The 16,765-nt window shown below is 38.0% G+C and overlaps 2 protein-coding genes across 11 annotated transcripts in view; both read left to right on the forward strand.

Annotated features, from left to right (window-relative positions):
* Window positions 1–6,904, forward strand: part of LOC122871139 (ELKS/Rab6-interacting/CAST family member 1-like) — a 139,608-nt gene extending 132,704 nt beyond the window's left edge. For all 10 annotated transcript variants that reach the window (XM_044185831.1, XM_044185829.1, XM_044185835.1 and 7 more), the window contains one exon: window positions 4,615–6,904. In XM_044185831.1, the coding sequence (XP_044041766.1) occupies window positions 4,615–4,752 (138 nt within the window). In that variant the 3' untranslated portion in view covers window positions 4,753–6,904. The remainder of the gene's footprint in view (window positions 1–4,614) is intronic.
* A 4,778-nt stretch (window positions 6,905–11,682) lies between these two features.
* Window positions 11,683–16,765, forward strand: part of wnt5b (wingless-type MMTV integration site family, member 5b) — a 104,655-nt gene continuing 99,572 nt past the window's right edge. Inside the window, exon 1 of the mRNA XM_044186089.1 lies at window positions 11,683–12,285. The gene's annotated coding sequence lies outside the window, so the exon portion shown is untranslated. The remainder of the gene's footprint in view (window positions 12,286–16,765) is intronic.

Here is a 16,765-nt window from a genome sequence, read left to right on the forward strand (position 1 = left end):
ATGGGCCTCACTGTATGTAAGCAGCCCTGATCTATGGAGACATGGGACTGGACCTCTTGATTCATAGAACATCATTTCCCCTAAACCCGTCAAAACAAGGTGAAATTAACTGTTTAAAATACACAGCCATGAAGTGGACAGAGACAGTTTTCTTATAAAAACACACCTCTGGCCTCAGAATCATCTGTAAATGAAAAACTAGATGTGTGTCTGCATCAGACAATTGACCTGCTCTAGGATGGGCTAATGCAGTTAGATAATATATTTGTACTCTCTCTCGCTCTCTACCTCTACCCATTTGTCATTTGTTGCGCTTGCTCACTCTCTCTCTCTCTCGCTCTCTCTGTTAAACTCTCCGTCTCTATCTCTCTTTGCTGAGTTACGGTTTCTTTAGAAAACATTAGCATTCCTCTGCAAAGAGGTTCAAGTCCCTGATAGGGCAGATAATGATCCATCACGATAATGGAGCTTTAATGGCTGCAGTAAAAATCATCAACAAACCCTCCTTCTCTCTCTTTATCTCTCTCTCTCACACACACACACACACACACACGTCTCACCCTTTACCTCTGTCTATCTCTCTGCTTCCCACAATGCTCTCTGTCACTCACTAAATCAGAACTTGAGCTTGCAACATACACTTTAGCCTCATGCTGTGTACTCACACACACCTGTCATGTCAAACACTCAAACCACTGTATCACACACACATTCACTAACACTTACACTAATACATCTCCACACACACACACCCTTACACAAACAGTCAAAAACTTGCGTTCTTATAGAAGTTATGAATCTGGCAACACTAACTCTCTGCCCACTTACATTATTTCATTTAATTTCATTCTGACCACACACTGTGATTGCATGAGACGTGATCCATGGGTTCTCATAACCACAGCATCCAAACTTATACCTCATAACTGGAAACTGTATCATGCAACATTGTTTGTATTTAATTTCTTCAGGCCATAAATGAAGTTTATTGCTTAGCAACATGGGGGCTTTTTTGTCTGCGGACGATTAAATTATGATTACTTTCTGAGGAAAATTGGAAAATTATTTTTTTAGTTTTGGCTATCAGTCATATCAGTTATGGGAATATATTTTTCACCAGATTAATTGTAGTGATTTAAGGATGTGGCAACTCCGTTAGACACAACTTTGCAATTAAGTCCATTAGAGCAAGCAGTCAGACAGGTTTTTAACGTGTCCTGAGTTTAACCACACTATCTAAAAAACTTTGTAGGAACTTTTTTCAGAACTGCTTCATGGTCTAGCCACTGACTACAGCATGAGTGTGCACACATGCAGTTTTCAGGTATACTCACCTTCTGTTTCGCTCACAAATAAGTGGTTTAGATCAGTGGTTCAACCTCATAATTGTTAAACTACATTCTATACATTATTTCTGACTTTTCTCTAATCTTTGCAAGACCTTTTGTGAAACAATGGATAGCTTTACTTTTTCAAGATGAAAAAACTATTCAGATGAAATCATATGTGTTTCATGGGAAAATCTCTCTTTTTGGTGGAGCTGATCACAGCTCATACACATATTCAACCTGTGAGAAGGGAATGCAAGAAAACAGCGGTTCATTTTAAGGAGTCACAAACCAAAAGCCACTCATTTAAGATAACTGATTGTACTAGGATTATGTCTAAAACCTGTGAGTACAACCTGTGTGAGTACAATGTTATCAGAACCAAAACACCTGAATTTTCCTTTAAACCTCAAAGATAGGGGTTTTGCATACAGTAAAAGCAGCCTGTGGCCACCGAATGATGATGTTAACAATGTCATATGTTATTCTTTAGGTTTACGTAATAGTACTACATGGACACAAGCAAGCAGCAACTCATAACACTAACCAAATGGGAGTTTTATACTATTTTCTGAAAGAAATTATTAGGGGATAATTGATTGGTTTTCATTAAATACGTTGATCAAGGTGAATCCAGATAAAAGCCATTATTGATTCCATTATATTAAAACTGAACCGATCACCAATTTTAAACTGTGGAGCAGTTGATTTATAGATCATGCCGACATAATTTGTATATTCAATGTATATGATCCTGTTTTAGGTACATGGCAGTATTAGCGCTGTGTTTGACCCATTTAATCTTGATTTTTAAACCTCTTTTCAAGTGTCTTTCTCTAGTGTAGGTCAAGGCTATGTGAGTCAGAGAGCAGAAGACAGCAGACACATACTAAACCATTTATCGCTTCTCAGTCTTCTTACAAGCTTATCTTTACTGCCGTGTTTTTCTGGGGGATTGCAACTAAAATGCAAAGCCATTAAGTTGAATTACCTGCAAACACACATAAGCTGACATGAGAGGAAGTATGTCAATATATGTGTATACCTCACAAAAAAATGTGGATATTGGTCAGAGGATGTTTGGGCATTTTGGATAGGGATAAGGAACATCTGTTCAGGTTTGGTAGCTCACATCAAAGTATACTTTATGTTTCTTATATATATATATATATGGAAAGAGTGAGTCAGTGACACTCCCTGGCGCAAAGTGGTAGAGCCTCATTGCTTCCCTCACATAGCTTCATACTCCTACACCTCTGTCACTCACTAACTCTCATTTTTCTCTCTCTTTCCTCTTGTCCATCAATTTCCTTGTCTTCACCCTCATCTGTATTCTCTCCTCAGTCTTTCACTCTGTCCTTCCTTTCAACAGTAGTATTTGCAAATACTTGCTGTTTATCAGGCTTCATCTCAGCATACAGTTAGTAACACAGATGTAAACAGTACATACTACAAGGAGATTCCAAGCAATAACATAGATGTTTATCAATATTACAAATATTGATTAATTAAGTTATTCAGTAAATAAAGCTTCTTTATTGCGTAATAAAACTAATAATTAGTCTTACATATTATTATTGTGTGTATATATTAATTATTGCAGTTTCTTAAAGTTGGGGCATTTTTAAGAGGCAGATTTTAATTGATGCAGCAGATTCGTGATATCCTGACTTTTATTCCCTAATATCAACCAAGCTCCCAAATACATCCTACATTTCCCAGAATGCAACGTGCTAAAGTCTTTCATTAGACCCTGCCTGCCTGGTAAACGTCCACGTCTTTCAAATTCCACACACACAGTTTTTGACACAAGCTTTCTGTTAAAAATCTGTTATCTCCAATCCCAAATACTCAACCCAAACAAATAATACATACAGTATTGCCAAAGCAATATGTGAAAACTGACCTAAACTTACTGTATATTCAAAACATTGTAAAATAAATTGTTACATACTCAATAAATAATACAACAACATAATATATGGATTAGGGACTATATATGTATGTGATTTATTTGGCAGATTTCATTAATCATTAACAGTATTATTACTTACAGCAGTTTTACACATGAATAAAGCCACTGTAATATAAAATGCCACTGAGGTTTGCTGGCTAAGAGATGAGAGCAGAGGGAAGAGGTTAAAACTTAACGAGGAAATCTTTTGCCAATATCTGACCCAGGCCTCACACACACACACACACAGAGACGTACACACACACCAACATAAATGTGGGCTTTTGTTACATGAGTGTTTGAGCAGTGCTCTTATTGATACAGATGTATTGGTCATTAAGTCAGTAGGGTTTGACGTCTCAGCTCGGCTGCAGCCAAAGAAAATAACATCAGCGCGCTCTCACAGAAATGTTCCACTCTGTATGGGCAGAAAGAACTACATTGTGGTGTTTTCAGATTACAGTCTGATATGTGTGTGTGTGCATGTGTGTCACCTTAAACATGCTCCATGCAGCTGCGAGGGGAGTTTGTCTTTCTCCCTGTGCTCGGGTGGTTGACTGATATCAGATTTAAAACTCTTTTATCTTTACTTTATGTCCCTTTTTCATCTTGCTTCTCTTTCTGAATTTGAAGGAACAACATAGTAACATAGAATTTAAAGGAATAGTTCTACTTTTTTGGGAAATACGCTTATTTGCTTTCTTCTCAAGAGTGAGATGAGAAGATTGATACCACTCTCATATTTGTTCATTAAATATGAAGCAGTTGCCAGTTAGCTTAGCTTAGCATAAAACTAGAAATGGGGGAAACAGCTAGCCTGTCTCTGTCCAAAAGTAACATTAGTACATTTGCATACCAGCACCTCAAAAGCTCACTAGTTTACCAATATATTGCATTTGTTTAATCTGTACAAAAAACAGTGTAAAAACAAAAATTCTATGTTTTTTTTACAGGGGGTTATGTTTAAGTTATGTGCTCGACCAAGAAGTAGTCTGGCACATAACCCCCCGTAAAATCGCAACTTGTTGTTTTTACACTCCAGTTAAATAGATATTGCGTGTTGATTCTAACTGTTTCTCTCTCTTTCCAGTCCTTATGCTAAGCTAAGCTAACCAAGTTCTGGCTCCAGCTTCACACTTACCATACAGACATGAGAGTGGCATCGATCTTCTCATCTAGCTTAACTCTCGACAAGAAAGCAAATTAGCGTATTTCCCAAAATGTCGAACTATTCCTTTAAATACTAGGTTGCTATGTTGGCTGCATCACAAGATGTTAGTGTACAAAATGTCTAAAATCTCTTCAATCTTTCTGTGTCTTTCTCTCTTTCAGTTGGAGGCAGAGTTAGCACTGTGCGAGAGGGAGGGGGCGGAGCTCCAGGAGTACGCCAATCAGGTCCTGCAGCAGATCGCCGACCGATGCCCTGACATTTTGGAACAAGTCGTCAACGCTCTTGAGGACAGCTGCTGACACACGAATGCACACACACTGAGAAAAAAATAAATAAGCTGACGTACATACATTAATTAGCACGCAAAGTCAGAAAACAAGCATACATGCACCAAACATTTAACACTCAGTCACACACACAGGACCATCAGAAGTCTCCAGCAAGCCCCCATAATCCCCTGATACACAAATAAAATTAGTGTTGGACATGAGGATGAAGACTTTCTCTTCCACCTGCTCTTCTTCACTCATCTCATTTTCACAGACGGGAAAGGAGATCTGCAAAAAAATCACGCCACTACTGAAAAATATTCTTCCAATGTGTCTTTAGTCCCTATAATTTTGAACAAACAGTGCCAGCTGAGGGAAAAAATTTTGATTTTTCAGTTCAAAGTGCTTTGTTGGCATGCAAGTTAATTGGAAATAGTTGATGTTTGTTGAGATATTAAACACGTATTTTCCTAACTACTCCAAAACAGAAGGAGACTTCACTGCTCTTGCCATCTGTGACACTTCACAGCGGCCATCTTGTGTCCTTCCAGGCAATCAGCGAGTTGGATTTGTAATCATGACTTGATGTAGTTTATGGGGGGAAAATATTTTCAAGCTGTATAAAAAGGGTGAAAGTAAGTTGAGCTTGCTAGGTTGTTTCTGATGCCAGACTTACATGCTGTTACCACATTGTTATTTGATTGGTTCAGATACAAAAGTGTGTATATTTCAGCTGCCTTTGATTCTTTACATCATTTGCTGCTATCTTTTTAACTTTTAGTTTCTATTTTATTTTCCATTTCTTGTTTTTTCTTTTCTTTTTTGTCTGAAATCTGATGAAACGTGCCAACTTGCAGTTTCTTTCAGCAGTAATCTTGACATAGTTGTGTAAATTGTATAGAAAGAAGTTTAATTAACAGAAACACAGCTTTCATCAGGGGAACATGACACTGTCATCTATTTTTTCCCATTACTGATGAAAGGCATAAACTACAAAAAATCTCGCAATACTCCCTTTATTAAAAAACACACCAATGTAGATGTTTTGTGTTTCTTTTTAAGAAAAAAATGTTCAGTTATGGTGTCGATGCTGAAATTAGGTTGAGTTCAGAGAATCCCTCACTTGCCGTTTTATGACAATCCCTTTGTTAACATGTGGAGAAATCTGAATTTATTAATTTGCCTTTATTGAAACATCTTTTGTTTTTGTTCTTTTTTCTTGGGAGGGAGGGACTATGAGATAATCGCGATATATTTTTTTGCCTTTGGTAATATATATAAAACACTAATCTTGTTTAATTGAAAATATTGTCATGTATTGGTTTGTATGTTACATAATGTGTCAAAATCTTTTTTTTGTATGTGTGTGTGTGTGATTTGCAAGTAACCACAGATTTGTTACATAAGTAGGAGACTGTTATTTGGAAAGTATATTGCACCTACCTGAAGCTCTGTGTCCACCAGGAACAATTCCTCAGAATCAGTTTCTTGTTCTTGTTGTTTACAGTGGAAATGACACTCTGATGCATGTTTCCCACAGCGCTGGCAGCCTTAGCATGATTTAAACGCTTACAGCACTGAGCACTAGAGGTTCAAATTGTTTCGACTTCACTCAAAAGCTCTTCTAACAGGTTTTTTTTTAGTCTTATATTGTAGTGAGTGCTGAAGCCGTGACTGGCCACATGCAACTGTTTAGCACTGCTCCCTGAATAGAAATACCAGGTGGACACAAAGCCTAAAGATGGGGATTTACACTGCACAGTCAAGTCTGATTTTACACCATCATAAGGCTTTCTGAACAGGCAAAAAAAAAGGGTCAATTTCAGCACCTAAGCTGTGTATTAAAGAAGCTCCAAGTCACATGGGTGTAAATGAGGAGTTTCATTCCAAAACATTTCTGTTTTATGAGGAGAAATCTCAGCCTGATATTCGGTGCATTTGTTCCTCAAATGTTACCAGTTAGCTAAAAGCTTTAATGCTCATGAAGAGCTTGTGTTTGACAAAATGTTCTTATTTGGAATGAAACCGTCAGATATGAGCTTGTGTCGTAAATCCAGTATTTTGTTGTTTTATGCTGATAGTGTTTTGTCATTGGGAATGTTGATGATTGTGACTCACCGTGACTTTGCTGTGGATTTAAAATCGGAATGAGAGAACGGAATAAAATATGGATTTATCTTTATTTTATTGTGAAAGGATTCTTTCTCAGTAAAAATCAGATATTTGACATGTGAGAGCTGTGGCAGTGGTTCCCAACCTTTTTGACTTTGGACCCCTTAAAATGGAGCAATGTCTACTTGTGACCCCTCATCACAGGTTGTATAGCCTTATATAAACACTTTAACCAAAGGGTGATTTTTCTTTCTCATATTGTTTCTTTTGAAGGATTTTTATAGACTGGAAGAAGTGAAAGTATACAGCATTTCATAAGAAGAAAAAAAATTAAGGAAAGTCATAGAAAATAAACATCATTTTTTGTTACAGAAATATTCTTTCTCATCCCTTTAATCGTCTGGTGACCCCTGTGAATAATCCTTACTCAGAAATACCTTCACACAGTAATGAGTGTTTGTCTTTTTATAGTTGACTGTGTACAAATGCTTTGGAACATCTTTCCCTTTGCTTCATTTCCTTACTTTTTCTGACCTCTGGTTCCATTTTTCCTTCATTCTCTCTATCTCCCGCTTTCAAATGCAGACTAAACTGTGCTTCTTATCTTGTCACTAGTGGTTTATTTTCCTATCTGCCCACAACAATGACATTATTCAATACCCCAGGCCTCATCCTGTTCCAGTTCTTACACATCACACACACATACAGTCCGGTCACACCATACTATTGTCTTAAATGTCCAACAACTCATCCAAAAAATGCATTGTTTCCAATAGCCAATAGTTTTAAACTCGACCTGTTTAGTATTTGTTTTGGTACTCAGTAGGTACCAATGAAGACAAGGAAAGATTTGAGGATAAATCTGATTGTAGCTGATTTCTACTTAACAACACAGGAAAGAGACTAGGAACACACACACACTTCCTTAATCTTTGCATCTTGCATATGGCAGCAGCTCATCGTAATGTGTTGTTAGACTCATTCAGCTAGAAAATCTGGTTTAACAGACCCACCCAGCTCGACTGACCTTGAACCTTGACCCTGACCCAACCTCTGACTTCCCCTGTGAAGAATTTTCAAAACATCATCAGGCTATTTGGGTCATTCTGTTTTTTCACACAATAAAACACATCAGACACACAGAGAAGCAAGTCCTTGACAGTCTGTAAATGTAGCACATGTGCTGGTGTTTACCTTCACATATGGCAACGCTTTGCACGTGTGTCGGTACCTGGGATTGTGTATGGGAATTGGTTCTGCTTTCTCCATCTACTGTCCTAATAAAAGCCAGTGGACGGAGACAGAAGGGATGGACGGAGCGAGAAAGAGGAGGAAGAAATATGCATGTATGACTCCCTGATTTATGTGATGGAGAAAGAGAGAGGGAGGGAGAGATAGATAGGAAAGAGTGGAGGCACAACCCACTGTGCACCAGACATCATTTCATCTTCTTGTCACAGCTTTAACTCATGTAGCTCAGAATTTCTTTTAGCTGTGCATCAGCAGTTTCATAACAAGAAGTATGCAAACTATTACATATTTAAACACCAAAAATATGTGTCAAACAAGGACATATGTATAATATATTTTCACAAAATATGTCGAAGAGGTTTTCTAAACATTCACCTTTTATTAAGCTCTGGACATTTAGAGAACTTGAAAATGTCCTGTCCTGTGACATTGTGAAACAAGTACAAATAATGGCTTAAAAATAAAACTAAACATGAATCCCCTGCTTCCTTTGCATCATTTAAGGATGGATCACAACTGGATTCACCTGCAGGGTTAAAATCAAACACTGTGTCCCAATTTCATACTGATCAAAACCAGTGTATTCTCACTGGAAAAGTGACAAATTAAGTATACTCAAAACTGTCAGTATATATACACATGACAGTCACTTTCAGAAATCACAGTTTTAACTTAACATCCAAAGGCACAATCCTCCTTGTTTCCTATATGTTATGAAACTTGCTACAACAATTATGCCTGTGCTGTCAACAAGCATCAGTGCTTTACATGTTTAACATGTCTATTATTGACATGCTTCACAATCATAACAAATATATTCAAACACAAAAAGGAAAGTACAGAGATTTTTTCATATAGTAGCTGCAAAAACAGTATACTATGAAAATTACTATGCAATGCTAACTGTACAGTCAGAGGAAACTGACAACTCCACAACTCAAAGTTACAATACTTTGGCAACTTTTCTGTAAGTGACAACTTGAGACTAAACCCCATTGTAGGTTACAGTTTGATCCATTATTATTATTACTATTAACTGTATATACTGTTTTGTTTTGGAATTGCAATGATTTGTATGTTTTTCCCATTTTGGATTTGTTCCCCCCCCCCCACACACACACACACTCAGACTCACACACACACCACACCTTTCTTTGCACAGATTGAGTGCTGATAAGATCCTGCTGATATTGGTGGTTCACAACACAAAAAAAACACAGATGTCCTTGGGACAGCGTTTGAACATGTGTGTAGTTAAAAAAAGCTACTTACAGTCTTTCCACATATATATTCCATATATACTGTATATAGGACTGAGACACATGAGGGGACCAGGAGGAGGAATTAAAAAATTGAGTGACTGCAGAGGAAGTGGGGACGGCTTGCGTTGGCTTTGGGTAGATGTGGTTTCAATCATCACACATCACATCACACATGACTGAAAAGAAAAAGAAGGAGAGGCTGATGGAGAGAAAGAGAAAACAGAGAGAGGAGAGGAGAGGGGAGGGAGGGCTGAGACCAAAATAAACAGAAGCTCAACTTAAAACACACATGCAGTCTATATTACATGTTTTCAAGCTTAATAATTAATGATTTCAGTTGTGGTTTAAAGGCATAAAATTGTTGCTTGTTGGTTTTGCATGTTTACTTTTTGAATAAAGATTTGACATTGTTTTCCCTAATAAATGGTTTGTAAGGTAAATATATTACTGAACTGTAGGTGGGATGAATGGAGGAAAGAGGGAGGGAGGAGTAGATGGAGAGAACTAGCAAGATGGAAGGGACAGAAGGAGGCAGTGAGCAGTAGGAAAAACTTTTGAGAGGAAATAAAAACAATGTGAGAGGAGTGGAGCTGCTAAAATAAGCTGTTAGCCACTGGCAGTCCAAACATCCACCAACACTGAAGACATTTTCCTTATCTTCTTTTTCTCCTCTCCATTCCTGTGACTTTTATTGCTTTCAGAGACAATTTCTCCCAAGCTGCCGTGTCCCAACAAGTGAGGGATAGATAAGATTCAGATTCATATTGAGCTATGAGCATCTTCACTGTATAATACAACCAATGCCAGCAGAAAATTCAACATGGCAGAGGCTCTTTTTAAAAGTCCAGATTGGCTCCTTTCTGAGCAAGTGGTCTTCTGGTCTCCAAATGGAGGCATGGGCTCAAATCTCACTCCTGACACAGCTTTTACCTGCAGGTTTCTCCATGAACATGTACTTGCAGTATCCTACAGACTGAGCAAAATCATGAATACGCATGATGGAAAAGGGCCTCAATAACTAAACAACTCACTAAAATAACTGTACAGCATTCAGTGAGCTGTATTAAGCTTATTGTTATCAGAATGTGTCAGAAACAAGAGAAATTTGACATCTTTTTATGTGAGTTTAGAGGCAACATGAAGCAGTTAGGTTGGCACAATCTGTTGTTACTTTAGAAGCATCTGATCAGCCGACACTGCTGCAAAATAATTTAATGTGGAAAGGGGGAAACTCCTGACAATATTTAGTAAAGATTAATCAAACCAAGTCAAAGGGAGAACAGACACTTGATCTGGCAGCCAAATTCACAAAAGTGCCCTGACAAGTCTGGAGATATTCTATATTTCTCATTTTGTCAACAAATCCCATGAAGAGACCAAAGCCAACGATGAACTAAACAAAACATTTTTGGCTCCTTTAAATTTGATCTTACTTTCAGAGAAATTAGGCTGCCTCCAAGGCAATGTCCCGACAAACAAAAGGGACAAAGAGATAGTTTAGCGGCTTGACACCCATTTGGCCTTAAAACAACACTCTTCACCGGTCAAGGAGCGATGACCTCGGCCTTTGAACTCCACAATATAATGGTTTTCCTAAAGCAAATTCCATGACGTTTAGGAAAAATGTACTTTTTTTTACTGTTTTGGTTTTAGCAAGTGCTAAACACCTCAAAATATGTCTTTTGAAATAACTGCAGGTAATACAATCTGCAATTATTCTGCCTGTTTGATATTTAAATAAATATCTCCTCACTGGGATAATATGATACACTTTGGCACAATCTGTAAAAGTCAAACTTTTAGGTTTTCTTGTGCTTGTGACTTCTTTAATTCTAGAAATCCATAAGATACATTATCATGCACTCAGATAATATTTCATCCCTTTCCTGCTCTTACAGTATTACACACAATCAATTCAACATTTTTGATGAGTTTAGGGACTCCCGGATTCTGTAAAGTCCAGACTGACAGCGGTGACTATCGCTTGTCAGGATGGCCGAGCGGTCTAAGGCGCCAGACTCAAGGATTCACTCCTTCCTGTGTTACGGGACTTCTGGGCTCCAAATGGAGGCGTGTGTTCAAATCCCTCTCCTGACAAAGCTTATATCACCATGATTCATCCCTGGTAAACACACATTTCTTTTTTTTCTGTTTCTCCTTCCTTCTCTCTCTCTCTCTCTCTCTCTCTCTCTCTCTCACACACACACACACACACACACACACACACATCAGAGCAGAGGAGAGCCACGCCGTACTTTCGCAAACAGAGTGAACTTCTCGGCTCTTTTGTTTCACTCCACTCTCCCTCTCTCTGTCTCAGTGGCTCTCACTCGTGTTTCTCGACGCGTAAAAACGTTGGAGAGCTCCCTCCTCCTCCCCCTCCCTTTCCCTGTGTGCGTAATTAGTTGGAGAGAGTTTGGAAAATTGTGATGGCCGTGAAGAAATCTCACTTTATTTCTGACACCTGTTGCTGAGGACACCGCGCGCACAGACGTACACAAAGAGGAGCGCGTGCTACTGATTTCTGACTCTATTTCTTCATGACAAGTTGGGACTTTGGGGTACTGACAGGTCCACAGTTTGCGGAGGCTGCGTTATACTTATACACACTTCCATAAATCGACTTTTTGTGACTCAGACAAGGACTTTCGTGTGGTTCTCTGTGAAGGTGATCGAGCAGTTTAAGGAAGGACGTTTAATGTGTCCAAAAGTGACTCTTTGGAAGAATTTGTATCTGTATCACACAGTGAGCGCTCTGCAGCAGGCTGCTGTGGGATCTGCCTGAAGGGTTTTCCATTTCAATAAAAACACCGATCTGTCTGTAGTTTCCCAGCCGGGAAGACAGTCACACTTTTCGAACTTGAGCTCTTCGGATGGTCGGAGGAGAAACTTTTCTTGGAGAGCTGAGCACCAATTGGATTCGAGCACAGCAGAGCAGGTAAGAACTACATTCATTTTTTAATACATTTTTATAAGAGAGAGAAGAGAGAAGTTTTCAAACTGATACCACAAAGAACAAGAAGGTTATTACATCTTAAATACGCACTCAATTAAATACAAATAGGAATATAATAATGGGGATTTGAGAGGTGTGATTTACCACCTAATAGCACCTATCAATGATTTGTCTATGATATACTCATTTATTCCAACCTCATGAGAGTTTGTAGTTACTATTATATGTGTTTTTTGACGCGATCATCTTTGCCCTGACAGTTGTAATAATTTTAATAAGTTTGCAGGAGTTATTGGATTTAAATAGATAGACCTGAACTGTTGTCACTGTTGTGAGTTGCTTTGCGCGCTCTGAACAGGATACACACATCTGAAGTCAATGTGAAAAAGTTGGTTTAGACTTGGTCCAATGGGTTTTGGACTTTGCTCCATTTGAACTTGTAGACGTTTTGTCCCCACAATGTTTCCGTTGTCACAGTCTACTTACAGAATGGGCTCATTTCATGACTTTGGCTCCCATATGACAGTGGTGAAATGCAGTGTGTTTGTGTGTGTGTGTGTGTGTGTGTGTGTGTGTGTGTGTGTGTGTGTGTGAGAGAGATCTGCCAACCCCATCGTCCTAAATGAAGGCAGCCCTCTCGCTTTGCGGTGGAGACCAGGACTATTTTGGTCGAAATGTTGCACAAATGTTTCTCTCAGTCTAGAGAAGTTGCTCTGCCTTCATCTGAAGCTGTATGGCATCTAACTGCACACTGACACAAATCTGACTTTAACTCTGGAAGGACTCGGGACACAAGTTCACTATAATTTTGACAAGTGTTATAAACACAAAATTGTCTTGTTGACAGTGGAAGAGGAGGATAAGAGATGGTAGATGTTAACTGGCCTGTATAAGAATTATGTTATATGTGACTTGTGAATGTACTGTGTTCAGTAGGTGGCAGCTTTAGGTCAGAGATCAGCTGTGCAATCAAACAATATACCAGTAGATGTCCTGAGCTGGGAAAATGCATGGAAGTCCTAAACTAAAGGATATTTTGTAGTTTGTGAGGCTAAAGTGGAGTATTGTAAAAACATTTTTAAAGATATTTGTACAGACATGACAAGAAATGCAAGATGTAATAACTTAAAATGTTCTCTGGGAAACTCAACTTTAGTGTTGTATGTTTAAATTATTGGCTTTTGTTAGGATTTTTTTATTGACAGGATGTGTCTGAATGCTCTGCAAATACCATCATTAAAATATATTCAAATATATTTAAAGTAGCCGTTAACAAGACAAAAAAAGCTGTGACTTATACATGTAATAATATGCATGTATATACTGTATTTGTTGACTATGGATTCATGTAGGAGTTTGAATGAGACATCAGATCAGTAGACCTATTGAAGCTTTATGGTGACCTTTGACCCCAGCTCATCTTACTAAGAGTCGCACACACAGTCTTAAGATCTCGTGAACTAATTAAACATTAGGAATTTGGTCTGAGCTAAACTTTTAAACTTTTCTGTTTAAGTTTGAGAGTTCAGAACTTGGCTAGACATAGAAACAGTCAGTTTGTCCCACACACATTTAGCCCAAATGCAGGGAGAACTTATATATATGTCATCATTAAAAAAAAAAAAAACATGGGTACATTTTTAAATCTACCCTTCATTTAATCAAGCAATATTATGTAGAATCTACTGTCTTTCCCAGTAGAGCCACAAATTCAGCTCAGTTTCAGCAGGAAAAGATAGTAACACATGCATGCACGCTCTAAAATATAAACATAAGCTTTATAGAAAATGCAAACACAATAAAAGAACATTTGATTCATCATTATACATTATAAAAACACTGCTTTACCACATGTTTTTGTTTTTTTAAAGGGCAGACAGAGCAAAGAGAAGTGAGTTTCTCCATCTGGCAGCGCATGTGAAAGCAGACTATCAGATTCAACATGTGATGTGATGGCTGTAGAGGAGCTGACAGAAAGCTGAGGTCGTCTCTGGCGGTGACGTCTCCAGTTCGCTTTTGCACTTTTCATGGTTTTAAAGTCTGAAACCCACCTGAGCTGTGGAGCACACTGACAGCCGGGCTGATAAACCATGCAAGAGGAGAGGAAGTGTGTGTGGAGGGTAGATAATGTTAGATGTGTAGATAGAGGTGGTGAAAAGTGTTGCTGTCAACAAGTTGGCCATTAGAGAGAGATAATCTCTCTTCCTCCTCCCTCCCTGTCTACCAAGTCAACTTCTGTTCTTTCTCTTCCCTCCCTCTTGCTGTTTTAGACATTAATGACATTATTCCCCCCCCCCATGTCCTATTGGATTTGATGTTCGGGGTGTTGGTCAGAATTTCAGTGTTGCATAAAAACCTTTTGACTCAAACCATTTTCACATTTTCACTTTAGCTGAAAGATTAAATGGTCTTGATTCTGATATTTGATATTGCTCTTTCAGAACGCATTAGATAAACTCAAGAATGCATTTGGCTCATGGCTGCCTAGGTTGGTGTTTGAAAAGTAGTTCTAAATGGAGAAATAGATTGTTTTACCCAAAATAATGATTTGTTTGTGTAATGAGGAAGTAGCTTTATTAGCAAGTAAACCAAATTGTCAAACTGATACCAGATTATATATATATATATATATATATATATATATATATATATATATATATATATATATATACATAAACAGTTAAGCAATTAATAAATGTGTCTAGGGTCATTAAATCAGTATTCTGAACATTTTCTTATTGGTTTTTTTCTTTCTCTCTGTCTGTCTGCCCTCTAAATGGTGAGAAAGACCTTTTCTTTGACCAAACATTGAAGTGCTGCTTGAGTGTCTTGTCCCTCTGGACTCGGTAATTAGGGAAGGGGAGTAAGTGTGTATGAGTGTGTGTGTGTGTCTTCTTGCTAGATATTTGAGAAGACGGGATGTCTGCAAGCATCAACGGATCCTCAAGGTCATTCAAGAGTGTGTTGTAAAGTCTGAGTGTGTGTGTATGTCCCACATGTTCAGACCCAATGGATCTAGAAATAAGGGAATATTCTCTAATTTAACAACACTCTGAAAGTGACATTTAAGGATTTTCTCAAATTCTATAGTGAAAAATCAGCATGAAAAATGAGGCACAGCATTAAGTGTTTCTGTGTGTAAATGTATGTGTGCATTTCAAGTGTCTGGCGGTGGGGGGGGGGGTCTTAACACTGGATATGTTACGTGAGTGTGTAACGTGTGTATTTTAGCCCACTGGGAGCACTAATGACTTAACTTGGACTCTCTCTCACACTTTCACACACACACACACACACACACACACACAGACGGTGGTCCATGTGAAGAGGATGGCCTCTCCAGCTCTCTAGTTGAAGAGCCAGTATTTTAAACGCTGGTCTCTGATTGGTTGACTTGAATCCTGGGAATTCCTCCTAGGACAGTGTATGATAGTGGCTGGCTTAACCCCTCCACTGCTGGTGTGTGTGTGCCTTTGTTTGAATCTGTTTTGTCTGTTTGGTCTGTAGGATGATTGCGCTGACTTGGCAGAGAAGGAATCATATAAACATTTTATTTAAGGTTTAGCTGTAGCTTTGATTGAACAACTCCGGTATTTTTCTGATGATCTGATTTTACTTTTTAGATTTAATGACAGTTGATGTACATGGAGCTGAAACGATTAATCTATGGGCAGAAAATTAATCTGCAACTATTTTGATAATAGATTTATAGTCCATTTTTAAACTAAGACTCCATTCACTGTTTCCATTCTCCGATGTGAAGATCTGCTGCTTTTCTCATTGTTAATTAAATCTGGTTGGTGTTTGGACTGTTTGACAACACCCCTCTCAGCTTTGGGAACTTTTCACAATTTTCTAACATTTTATAGACCAAACGATTAATCAATAAATCAAGAAAATAATCAGCAGATTAATCAATAATAACAATTAGCTTCATTTGCAGCCTTACAGTACACACCACACCAGGACTGCCCATGACTTGACTCATTGGTGCTAGTTTTTTATTACAATAATTTATATGCAAAAAAGGGAGAGAGGTGCAGACCAGCTTCAGTTTTAATATAAGTCCATTAACATTAAAAGTTAGGTTGGTTGTAAGTCTTGTATTTATGGTCAGTTATATATTTCTTATCAACCTTTTTACCTGTTGAGGAGTTAAGAGTGAATATTGTATTTTGTAAAAAGTCGTATGAAAAGATGACTGATTGGGCTGCAAACCAGAAACAACCTTATACCAGGGCAAGATAGGCAAAAATGTTTTAATTATAATAATATAGTGGAGACAACTTGCTGATGCTGAAGATATACATTTTTTGATCATAACATACAATATAAAAAATAAATGTATAAACACTGTAGCTTCTTGATAGCCCTTCTTAATAGTCGCAAAAAACGTATTGTAATACAAGTTTACGACTTCACTTCGAGGCAGCAGCATGTACTTAAGCTGCTCAATTTGTGT

Source organism: Siniperca chuatsi, linkage group LG23, assembly GCF_020085105.1.
Source record: "Siniperca chuatsi isolate FFG_IHB_CAS linkage group LG23, ASM2008510v1, whole genome shotgun sequence".
NCBI classification, from domain to species: Eukaryota; Metazoa; Chordata; class Actinopteri; order Centrarchiformes; family Sinipercidae; genus Siniperca; species Siniperca chuatsi.